The sequence below is a fragment of the Carcharodon carcharias genome, chromosome 3 (assembly GCF_017639515.1).
Source record: "Carcharodon carcharias isolate sCarCar2 chromosome 3, sCarCar2.pri, whole genome shotgun sequence".
Classification (NCBI taxonomy): Eukaryota; Metazoa; Chordata; class Chondrichthyes; order Lamniformes; family Lamnidae; genus Carcharodon; species Carcharodon carcharias.
Genome location: NC_054469.1, coordinates 207410495 through 207422819, shown reverse-complemented (window position 1 = coordinate 207422819; position 12325 = coordinate 207410495). Strand labels below are relative to the sequence as shown.

General features: G+C 41.2%; 1 protein-coding gene across 1 annotated transcript in view; it reads right to left on the bottom strand.

The window, feature by feature from the left end:
* Positions 1-12325, bottom strand: part of LOC121276325 (sodium/hydrogen exchanger 3-like) — an 80826-nt gene that overhangs the window by 15761 nt on the left and 52740 nt on the right. The window contains exons 4-10 of the mRNA XM_041184598.1: positions 12167-12245; positions 9357-9534; positions 8205-8425; positions 5195-5397; positions 4103-4192; positions 1791-1861; positions 1282-1411 (exon numbers count right to left, since the gene is read on the bottom strand). Coding sequence (XP_041040532.1) covers positions 1282-1411; positions 1791-1861; positions 4103-4192; positions 5195-5397; positions 8205-8425; positions 9357-9534; positions 12167-12245 — 972 coding nt within the window. The remainder of the gene's footprint in view (positions 1-1281; positions 1412-1790; positions 1862-4102; positions 4193-5194; positions 5398-8204; positions 8426-9356; positions 9535-12166; positions 12246-12325) is intronic.

Here is a 12325-nt window from a genome sequence, read left to right as displayed (position 1 = left end):
AGCTAGCTATCAGACATAGTTGATCAAGGGTATATTTAACTGAACAACTGGAATCGTCCAATACGGCTCTTTACAAGACACAAGGAAATGTCGGAAATAGTCTTGTTCAGAAGAAGTTCTTCACCCTATTTTGCTACAGGAATACGGTTGCGTGTAATCTGGTGCTCCAAATTATTGGCAGCATGGAAGGAGAAAGCGTGTGAAAATCCACCTGGTAGACAGGCTCACCAAACGCATGGCGAGGTAAGATTCAACCTGCGCCAAGAAACGGCAAAAATTCTTAATTGTTGCATAAAGCATGAGCAAGTTGAAGGGGCTTCATGACCCTGGAAATATAACCAGGCTCTCTTTGGGTTATGAAAGCAGGGTGTTAAACAAAAGGACCTCATGCTGGGAATGTTTCTTATTGACCCTCACCCACCGAGGTGGTAGGTTTGCCCTTTTCTTGAGCAGTGAACAGAAGGGACATAATGTAAGAAAACTGCAGGTTCAGGCCCTTGCTTTTCAATATCTTATCGAATATGTAGCTGAGCTGCTTATAATATGCAGCAACAACTCAATTGTACAGCTACTTGACAGCAAGTGATAGAATTATAGAATAATAGTGCTCCAGGGGGGCAGCCATTCAGCCCATCATGCCTGTGACAGCTCTTTGAAAGAGCTATCTAATTCGCCCCACTCCCCTGTTCTTTCCCCAAAGCCCTCCAAATTTTTCCATTCCAAGTATATGTCCAATTTCCTTTTTAATGTTACTATTCCATCTGTTTCCATTATCCTTTCAGGTAATGGATATCATATCATTACAATTTATTGCATAAAAGATGAATTTTTTCTCATTCCTCATCTTCCTTCTGCTTCTTTCACCAATTATCTTAAATATCTATTTCCTTGTGACTGACCCTCCTACCATTTCCTCCAGGGCAAATAGAGAAATGATGAAACCTCTTCTCAAATTTTGAGCACGTCTATTAAATCTCCCCTTGATCTTCTCTACTCAGAACAATCCTAGCTTCTCTAGGTTCACCACATAACTGAAGCCTCTCATCCCAGGCATCATTCAAATATCCTCTGCACCCACACTAAAATCTTGATATCCTCCCAAATCTGGTACTGAGGATTGAACACAATACTTCAGCTGAAAACTAACCAGTGATTTCTAAGGCTTAGCATTTTCTCACAAACATGCTCTCCTTTTTTAAGATTAATGTGTTGTCGGGCTACCAGCTACAAGGCCCATCCTGTCTACATCTATGTAACTAATGGGCCCGCTGGTGAGATTACCTCAGACACGTAGCTGATGGCATCCTTTAGATTCAGCTCACGGAAAACGCTGAGGATCCTATCCCGACTAATCTGTGCCGATTTCCTCATCATTATTTTGCTCAGGTACTTTCTGTCAAAGTTAGTCCACCTGAAATAGAACACACCACAGTAAGAAAGTCACAGATTATGTAGATTAGCCAAATTGTGAGCACAGGAAAAGAACTGCAGAGCAGCAACCTCTAAAGAAGAGATCATTTTGTGGAATGCCATTGGGTATGGAATTATAAATTGCGCTGTTACAGATGGGAAGTGATATTGTAGGAATATTGGATTGCATTTTCAGTATTAGCATAGATCTGGCAAAGAACCAGTGGAAACATAGATCTGATAGAATATCAAGAACCCCTCCCCAAGAACCCCTCCCCAAAAATATAAAAATTGTTAAGTTACACGATAAGGGGAGAGTTAATGAATTGTGCTGAACATTTATAGAACTCTGAAAAAAATCTATCACGAAATTTACATACTTGTCTCGAAGATAGTTATGTCCAATTTGGCCGGAAATGTCTTCTATGGCAGACAGAATGTGATCAAATGCCTTAAGAAAAAAAATAGGCGCAATTCTTTAAATGAGGGGGAAATAAGACTTGCAACACTAGGATATAAGGATAGTTGTTTCAAATACTCTTAAATGAAATTTTCCTTTCTGTCTGACAATAAAATTAATTATGCACAATTCCCATTTACAAAAGATCTAGTGGCTCTAACTATGGTTTTTGTTCAGAGACCAAGTTTCATTGGAATTTTCTTAAAAAAAAAGAAATAACGAATGCAAATTACGATCAACACTGACATCTTCTTAATCAATTCATACCTTCCTAGCAGCTTTTGAACACATTTTTTTCTTTGAACAGCAATTGCTGATCACATTATTGGGGGTCAGCAAATCCACAAACTGAGGGAGTTGCAATAAACTAACTGATACGGATTTACGCTCAGATTTATGACCATCTCTTTAATGTCCATTTAGCTCTCTTGCAAGTTTGGCTTGAAAACCACTTTTAAACCACAACCTGTTCACTCCTTTTCTGCTCGCCAAACCCACCTGGTGATGTCATTGCACTCGCTTATTAAGAACAATGTTAAAAATGTCCATATTCTGTCTCAGCATTTGGATTTCTTAAAAAGTCATTTTTGCTGTGACATTGCTTATGTCTGACATCAAATTATACCATTTGCATCCTTACACTGTGCTTTAAAACAACAACAAGATATAGATATATTTGCCATTTGACCCTTCAAAAAGAGAGTTTGCCAGAATTAAAGACAGGTTGGTCAATTTAAAAATTAGGAGTTTTTTTTTTTAATTGTTCTTGATGTCAACACTGCTGTCTTCAGGGTATAAAAAAAAGTTATTAAAGAAACTTTTGGTGTGCTGTGCCCACTAGCTTCTCGATTAGGCTGTTAACTGGGCAGCAGTGGGCCTTTGCCAGGATCAAGGACCCTGGAGTTGGAAGCCCGCACCCACCAAGAGCTTTCATCACTCAACAGCATGACCAGGGACGCAGTGGCTGCTGCCAATAATGCACCCACCCGAGGCTCAGGATTGCCAAGGGACCCAGGTCACACGTAAGTGATGGTGGGAAGGGCGGCTAACAGCAAGGGCAAGGGGGTGGTCCTCTGGGGGACCCCCTTCCCAATACTGATGGCCTTTGAACAAGGGGCCAACCCTCTCCACAAAACCCTCCCTGGAACCCCAGAAGCAACCAGAGTTTGCTTTTTGGGCTTCACTGAAGACCGTTCATGAGCCTTCCCACCGCTGACTTAATTGGGGCAGAGGCGAGAAAGCAGCAGGGTCCCCACCACCCACCCTATTAAATGCCCCCCCCCTCCACCAAACTTGGCACAGGAGAGGGGGATTACATTTCACAATCCCATCACGGCAGTAAGAACATTTGAATTCAGTTTTAAAAATCTGTAAATAAAATGTTTCAAGTGCTCTTTCACAGAATCCGCTGGATGATTATAAGAGGCCAAATATTTCATTAATGTTGATTAGGGAAACCTGCTGCCTTTACCCACTCTGGCCTGTGTGTGACTTTGAGTCCCACTTCAATGTAGCTGATTCTTTATTGTCCTCTGAAGTGGGCAAGCAATCCCACTCAGTTGCATTATTACCTCCGTGGGGCTAACTAGTGTTAAGCAATAAATTCCAAAGGGCAACAGTGGCATAGTGGTGATGTCGCTGGACTGGTAATCCAGAGGCCCAGGCTAATGTTCTCGGGACAAGGGTTCATATCCCACCATGGTAGCTGGTGGAACTTTAAAATCAATCAATAATCGAAAAGCTACTTTAGGGAAGGAAATCTGCCATCCTTACCTGGTCTGGCCTACATGTGACTCCAGACCCTCAGCTATGTGGTTGCCTCTTAACTGCCCTCTGAAACAGTGTGGCAAGCTACTCAGTTCAAACACAATTAGGGACAGGCAACAAAAGCTGGCCTTGCACATGACGTCCACATCCCATGAAAGAATTTTTTTTAAAAAGCACCCACATATCAAGAATAAATTTAACAAAATGAACAAATCCATGAATCCAACAAGTAAGCACAAGCTGGGGATGATACAATGATTGCCCTTAAACTTCAACATTAGTTATCAACCAAAATGCTGAACCTAAAATGGGCAGCTTGGATTAGAATTTGTTACTAATACAACTGTCATCACAGCAGCATGACACTTAGTCATGTCAGTGATATGGTCCCAAATGGACACAAGTGCATCAGCAGAGTGCTCATTTATGGAGGGGTTTCCCCTTCAGCTGAAAAGCTGAACTTACTCTTCCATGAAGTTTCTCATTGAGTAAAGGCTCCTTCTGCTGACTCCTCTTTACTTTCAGCCACTTGACCAAAGGTTTGATCGTCAGCCCCTGCAAAATATCACAATCAGCTCAGCATCATTAGTGAGCAGAATGCACAACATTACCAATACGAATATAATAAAATTCCACAGATCAGCCACAAGCAAGTTCGCAACAGAAGTCATCCATCTCCATGCCACAGTTTACGCATAATATTGAATGGAAAATAGACATTCAGAACACTCAATGTACCAATTTTTTTCCTTTCCAACCATCTTCATACAGTACCGACTGAGGAAATAGTCTTCATCCATCTTCATACCATACACACCAAGGAGAGAGTGTTCATACCCCTCTGCACATATGAACAGGGAGAAATAGGAGGAGTAGGCCATATGGCCTCATGAACCTGTTTATACCATTTAATAAGATCATGGCAGGTCCTTGACCTCAACCCCACTTTCCTGTTTAATCTCTTTAACCCTCGATTCCCTTACAGTCTAATAATCTATTAATTTCAGCCTTGAATATACTGAACAAGCATCCATGGTCCTCTGCAGTAGAGAATTTCAAATATTCTTAACTCTCTAGGAGAAGAAAGGGAATAGAAGGAGCCCCAATTAAAACATGGCCCAGTCAACATATGGTCTGTGCATATGCATTAAATCCCTTTGATGTGCGCATTAAGAAAGGACAGATATGCATTTACAGAGTGCCTATCACAACCTCAGGACATCATAAATACTTTGACTGTAAAGTGTTATAAGTGTAGTCACTGTTGTAATGTAGGAAATGCAGCAGCCATTTTGCACACATCTACGTCCCCCAAACAACAATGATATAATGGCTAGAATACAGATTTTAGTGATGTTGCTTGAGGGGTATTTATTCAGCAGGACACTGGGGAGAACTCCCCTGTTCTTCTTTGAATTTGTACCACGGAATCATTCACATCATCTCAAGGGCAGATGAGAACTTGCTCTAATATTTCACTTGAAAGATAAAATAGCTTTGCATTCTTATTGATTGAATAATTGTAGAGGGTGTGGACAGCACAGCATTGATGGTTACCTGGAAGATGACCGTGAAATACACCACAATGATGGTCGTACTGACAAACAGTTGCTTCTCGTGCACATAGTCCACATTCAGCAACACCACCAGAGCAAAGGCTACAGCTCCCCGCAGGCCTCCGTACGACATCACCACCTGATCTATAATCTCCAACTGCACCACGCGGTAGTGGTTGAGAATCCACGTCTGAATTACAACACCTAAAATATTGAAAGAGTGGAAATATTTTAGTTAAAGCTCAGATCTACTAGCATTTAAAAACACCACATACAGCACCTTTAATTCAATATCACAGCATAGCTGTGCAAAGTTATGAATTCATTTATCCATGTGACATTTGGCAGGATTGGTATACAGATGATAAAGGGTTAATAGATTGTATTTTGAAAGCAACAACTTTTTTATCGTTAGTTATTTCATCTCCTCACTAAAGTAGAATCCATTTGAGAAAAATTCCATTGGTCCTGGGAACTCTGAGATAATTTGTTTACGTTTTCTATTTGCGAGTCTAGGTTAAGCCATTCCAGATTAGTCGAACTCCAAGAGAGGTCCCCCAGCCTTGTTTGCAGACCATCTAGGAGAAGCTCCCATTAGCGGCCAAGCTACAGCAGGAATCCAGAGCTATTTTTCCCTTTGTGGCCTTACTGCTTTCCTATGTGAGGATGCAACCAAGTGCTTAATTCAAAGTCCTTCATACTGAAAGAAATCTTGAGGCAAATTATTTCTGAAATATGCTACTGTCTGAAAAAAAATGTTATTTAAATGCACTAATATACTCAGAAAATGTAACACAAATTTATGCTGCTGTAACTAGCACATCATTCGAATGGATATTATGTCACAAGGAAATGAGAATTCATCCCATCTGTTAAAATGGAGGCACAGATGCCATACTGCTAAGCAGCAAAAGTTAAAATCCACCGCAAGTTTATGAAGCCACCACGAGTATATTAAAAAAATGCCCCAGTGATATCATAAGCACTGGACCTCAGGAAGGATGAATTGGCTTTGCAGTGGATGGAATGCAGATTCACTAGAATGAAATTGGGGTGAAAAGGGTTAAATTATGAGAACAGGTTGCAAACACGGCTTTATTCCCTTGAATACAGAAAATTAATAAATGATCAAACTGAGGTGTATAAAATTATTAAAGACTTTGACAGGATAGATAAAACCAATTTCCTCTGATGGAGGTATCAACATAAGTGAACATAAACTTAAAATTAGAGCAAGGGAGTTCAGGGGCGATACCAGAAAGCACTCATCTTCACACAAAAGAGTACTGAAAATCTCAAGCTCCCTCCCAAAAAGCTGTGGGTGAACTATAAGTTTCAAAATTGAGATTGATAGATTTTGTTATGTCAAGTATAAGGGACATGGAGCTAAAATATAAATCAGCCATTATCTCATCAGCTAGTAGAACATAATTGCGAGATTGATTGGCAAACTTGTCCTTCAGTTTCTATCACTGAATTGTATTGCACAGTGCTGAAATGAGCTATACAGGATAGGTATTATGCAATTGGCCAATCTAATCTTTAGCCACTGAAAACTTAAATCACCTTAGTTAAGAGACTATTTATTGGCCTTGCTCCTCCTGCAATGGGAGTAACCTTGGGCTTTGTGGTGGTATTGCTGACTCAGGAGTAGTGAGGTGAAAGGTCCAAGGCCAACTATAGAAAGCCCCTGCAAGTTGAAATTTGAATGCAATTCCCAACACTGCACTGGCACTCAATGTGCGCCTGTGTCTAGACAAAGTGGCCACTCGCTCAGTGGTAGTGCTAATACATCTCAGTCAAAAGGATTGAGTAACAACCTCATTCCAAACAGTAAGCAGAGACAAGAATGCAAGCTCTGAATACTGGGTTGATGTACAAAGTGGGGGACTTGCATCCAATGGTTGCAAATGGTCCTAATCCCCATCATAAAAGGGTAGGTGGGGGTGCCACTCTTAATTTGTAGCCCACCTTGAAGAAGGGTAAATGCCATGAAGGAAGTAATTGGAAACCACCTCAACAACTAGAGTAGCTTGAGGAACCCTTGGGAGATTCATGTTAGAATCGGCCCTAGGAATGAACTGAATCCTGGATTTAAAAAAAACACAATGGATTGCTGCTCACCTTCCACTGACACCTTCTGAAAACTTTGCATGTATAAGACGTTGGGTAATGACAGGATTTAACTTATTGTGCTTTACCCCATGATTGAACAGCTAAAACTTGTTATAATCCTTCTATGGGCATAAGCCAGGTTTTTCCACTTGTGCAGTCCCAGCCTACAATTTTCAGCGTGGAAAATCTCAGGAAAAATATGCTCTAATTCATTAGGAGCTTTACCCCATTAAAAAGCTGAGGGAAGATAGTTCTGCATAATCATACTCTAATTACCAAACATGTCTCTGCTACTAATCCTTGGCTTGTTCATCTCCACCAATTTAAACACCTCAATCCATACCCACCCCTTGCCTGACTCGTCAATACTGTGCTGATCGACCTCTTACAAAATAACAAGAAGCAAGCTATTGTGAGTGTGGAAATCTGAAATAAAAATAGAGAACACAAGAAACACTCAGCAGGTTAGGCAGTACTGATAAAAGAAAAATGGAGAGTTAATGCTGATGACTTTGAATCAGAACTGGAAAGTATTGAAGATAAACAGCTTTTAAGAAAATACCAGAACCATGATATACCAGAAACATATAAAAACAGATAGGTTGACCCTATCACAGAAGAAGGTGATCAAATTGAAGTGGTAATTCTGTTCATCTGTTCACAGGTGCTTCCTGACCTGCTGAGTGTTTCCTTCAAACATGAGCTGGGTAAACATCTACTTGGCAAGAGTCTGCTCCACGTGAATAAGGAAAAGCTGAAATGATTAAATATTAAAAAATAAACACAAGTAGTATCTTATTATATCAAAACTGGTTCCTTTATGTATTAATCAAATGCTTTTGCAGTCGCCTAAGCATCAGTAGAAGTTAGTTCAGTAATAGCCTTTAAGCACCCACCAATGACTCTGTAGAGAGAGATGAAGACGAGTGTGAGAAGGATAAAGGCCGTGTTCCATGTCCATATTTCTGTGTTCACTGCAGAGATTCCCAAAAACATGAAAATAATGGTCTCCGCTCCACTTGCCAGCATTTTCATTGCGTACCTGACGGTGGTGATAGACTGCTCGCAGAGGTTGGCCTTTACGTATTTCTGACAGCAAATGCCGCAGAATGTAATACTGGTGAAAAAGAACCAAGAATGTTTAAGGATAGGATTACGGAAGCAAACATTGTCCTTAATGAGTCTCACCATTGCCAGGCTTTAAAAAGTCCCTATGGAGCCCTAGAAGAACAGTTTCCCAAATGCAAGAAAGAAGCTAATCCCTTGCTCAGCTACTCCAAATAGTAATAGTTTGAGACTGAACTGACTGGCAAAACAAACTAGCATCTTACCACTCCATGTTACAGTATATGGGTGCTTCAGCATTCTACAGCAGCTGACAAAAGAGACCTGCGGCCAATTCTAAAGTCCTCACTGAAATTTCCTTTTTATTTCAAAAAAAGCAGTCTGAGCAAGCTCAGCAGCTTTTGATTTCTCAGCACAGAGAAGACTACATATTTTTCTCCACAATTAATCAATTAATAGTCATATTCTCAAACTGTACACATTTCAAGAATGGTCTGTTTCCATCATTTTGTTAGCATGTTTTTGAATTGAGAGTGTGTAGGTAGAACACATAAAAGGGACACTCACCCAGTTGACCAATCTTGACATGGGAATGGACATTGGCATAGAACAACAGAGCCAAACCTGATCTTGTGCTTACCCATCATCTAGACCAGCTCTACTTCTAGCAAGGATCACTGGGTAGCAATTAGCTACCACAAATTCTCCATAGGAGCTCAGGGACAGTGCCTGATTACAGCAGCCATACCACATCCCCAGTTGAGATCAGTTAACTCTGAAGTGGGAATTGAACCTAGCATCTTCTAGCCTCAGCTTCACTGACTAAGCCAGTAGGAAAACCCCTCCTTCCCTTTTCTTGTGTGTATTCCAAGCCATTGCAAGCTTGCTGAAGGTATAAACAGATGCCTTTTCTGTTGCTAACTTTAGGTAGGTGAGAGAACAACAAAGAGTGAACATCAAACAGTTTTTTTAAAAATACTTACGCCAATATAGCAGAAAGGGAAAGCATCTCTGCAGTGAGGTAGCTCAAGTATGAAATGACAAAGACAAATCCAGGTTCGATCACCCTCACATGCTTTGTGAATCTGGTTACCAGGGACAATATGAATGCAAAGATGATGCCAACAGCAGTTCCACCCAAACTTACAACAAAGAAAGAAACTAGGGGAAAAAAAAATCCAATTTAAAATGTCAATCTGGTGTCAAATATATTAAAAATGAATAAAAGCATGAACATTTCAACATACTACAACACTGGATAACAATAACAACTTCATTATAAATGTCCCAAGGTGCTTCACAAGAGTGTTATCAAATTAAGTCTGACACTATGCCACCTAAGGAGATATTAGGGCAGATGGCTAAATGCTTGGTCAAAGGAGGTAGGTTTTAGAAATACCTTAAAAAGGAGGAAAAGTAGAGGAGCTTCGGGAGGAAATGCCAGAGCTTGTGACCTCAGCAGCTGAAAGCACAGCTACCAATGGTAGAGCAGTTAAAAATCGGGGATACAAAAGAGGCTAGAATTGGAGGGGGGGCAGAATCTCAGAGGATGATAGGACTGAACGGGGTTAGAGATAGGAAAGGGCGAAGCCTTGGAGCAATTTGAAAACAAGGGCGAGAGTTTTAATCTGCCCTGATATCTCCTTAGGTGGCGTGGTGTCAGACAGTGCTTAACTGGGAGCTCATGTAGGTCCATGATCACAAGGCATTTGGGTAAATGGGACCTGTTGCAAGTTAGGATATGGGTAGTAGAATTTTAGACTAGCTTAAGATTACAGAGGGTGGAATCTGGACTGCCAGCCAGGATTGTATAGAAGTAGTCAAGTCTAAAATGAATAAAGGCACGGATGAGCTTTTCAACAGATGAGCTGAGGCAGGGGTGGAGTTTACAGAGGTGGAAATGTACGATCTTATTGATGTTGAGGATGTGTGGTTGGAAGGTCATTTCATGGACAAATATGACACCAAAGTTGCGAACGGTGTGGTTCAGCCTCAGGCAGAAGGACGGAGTTGATGGGTAAGGAACGGAATTTGTGGAGAGCACTAAAGACAATGGTTTCGATATTTCCAATATTTACTTTCAAGAGCATCAGCCATAGCTCAGTGTTGCCTCAGAGTTAGGAGGTTACAGGCTGGGGTTTCACAGGGTCATGGAGGCTCAGAGGACCTTTAAATATGACGGACACAATCCTGACATCCTGCTCCATTTCTGGCAGACCCCATTTTCATCAATAGGGGAAATGGGGCGGGGTGTGAAACACACAGGTACAAGCTACGAGTTGGCTATTTCATTTAAACTCAGTGCACAGGACAGGCAGATCTGATTTTCGCTCCAGAAATGGCCTCAGCTCACAGCGTGGTCCACGATTTTTATAGTGGAGATGCAAATCCTCATAAAGGGCAGATAAGGTATATGCTCAAGTTATTTCAATAGCCTGCCCTTAAAATTTTGAAAAATTGCCTGCCTGAGTTTGTGTGGGGAAAGAAAATTGTTCTAGCAGTTTCAATAGATGTTTGTCAACATGACCATTACTGCTATCTTTATAGCATTATTCCTGCTTGATTGCATCCACAACCTGTGGATGCCAATTCACAATTTGATTGACAGCTCTAAGAGGTTATTAAAGGATTAGCTGTTTTTGACTTAGGGTTATAAAAACAAATGTTTGTATTTATAAGGGACTAAGTATTGATAGGTTTTAAAAGTTTTGAATGGGCTTTCATTAAATAGTTTTTTAAAAAAATAGTAAAGTCTATAATAGACACATAACTATTTTATTTCATCTCAGCATGCCTCCTGAGGTCTGTCCATGGTGGGTACTGGGTGAGTTGACATAAAGAGTCTAAGGACAAAGGGTGGTGAATGGGGGACATTGGTTGGCATGAGTTGGCACTAAGTTGGCATAGGGGCTATAAATAGGCCATAGGGATGAGTTGGGGGGGGGGGGGGGGGGGGCTTAGGTTGGATGGAGGGTATAAGGGGTCTTTGGGGTGGGTTGAGAGCTACAGACTTATTTAACAACACGACTGGGATGAGGTCCCAGAGAACCGAGACAAGCCTTTTAACAACCCCCCTTGGCACTCAGCAGCCAGTGGTCAAGTCCGATCTGCGTCCGGGGGTTAGCGAGACCAACTCTATCCTGCGCCTGCTCTCCCCCCATCCCAGAATAAAAATTGCACTATTCAGGACACTTTGTTCCCCCAAGGCAGGAAATTTCCTAACTCAAGCTACCCACCTCTCAGATGAAAATGATGAAACCTATGAATTCATGCATAAGACGTAGGCACATAATCTAGGCTGATGCTTCAGTGTGGTCATGAGGGAATGCCGCACTGTTGGAGGTGCCAAGGTTTATGTGCATCCCGAGGCTGAAACAACCAAGTAACTCGATGGGCCACTTCAGGAGGCAGTTAAAAAAAAAATCACATGTTGGTGTGGGACTGGAGTCTGGACTAGATGGGAACAGTAGGTTTCCTTCCTCATAAGAGTACATTAAGGGGTTGTTATCTCAATTGGCTAGATGGCTACTGTTTCAGAGTCACCCTGACAGCACTGGTTCAATTCCTGTTCTGGCTGAGGTTGACTTGTGACCTGCCCCCTCGCTCTGCCCTGAGAATGGAAAGCAATGCCAAACCACCACTGACCAAAACAAAACTGCTCAGGATTAAGCATCAGCAAACAATGAGCCAAGGACCTGCCATCAGTCAGAGTACACATGACATGAAAGGACATTAAGCGAATCACTTAGGTTTTATTGTGGTTGTCCTCTTATGTTTGGTAATGCTCTCTTACCTATGCCTTTGAAATAGTCCGGGATTTCAACATTCTCTGCTCCAACTTCAACGAATGATTTGAAGACATTGTATAGCACCTAAAAAAGTTGAAAAAAATACACTTATCAACCCAGGTTGCATAAAGATAATTTATAGAACCTTCCTGTTCTGATATGAA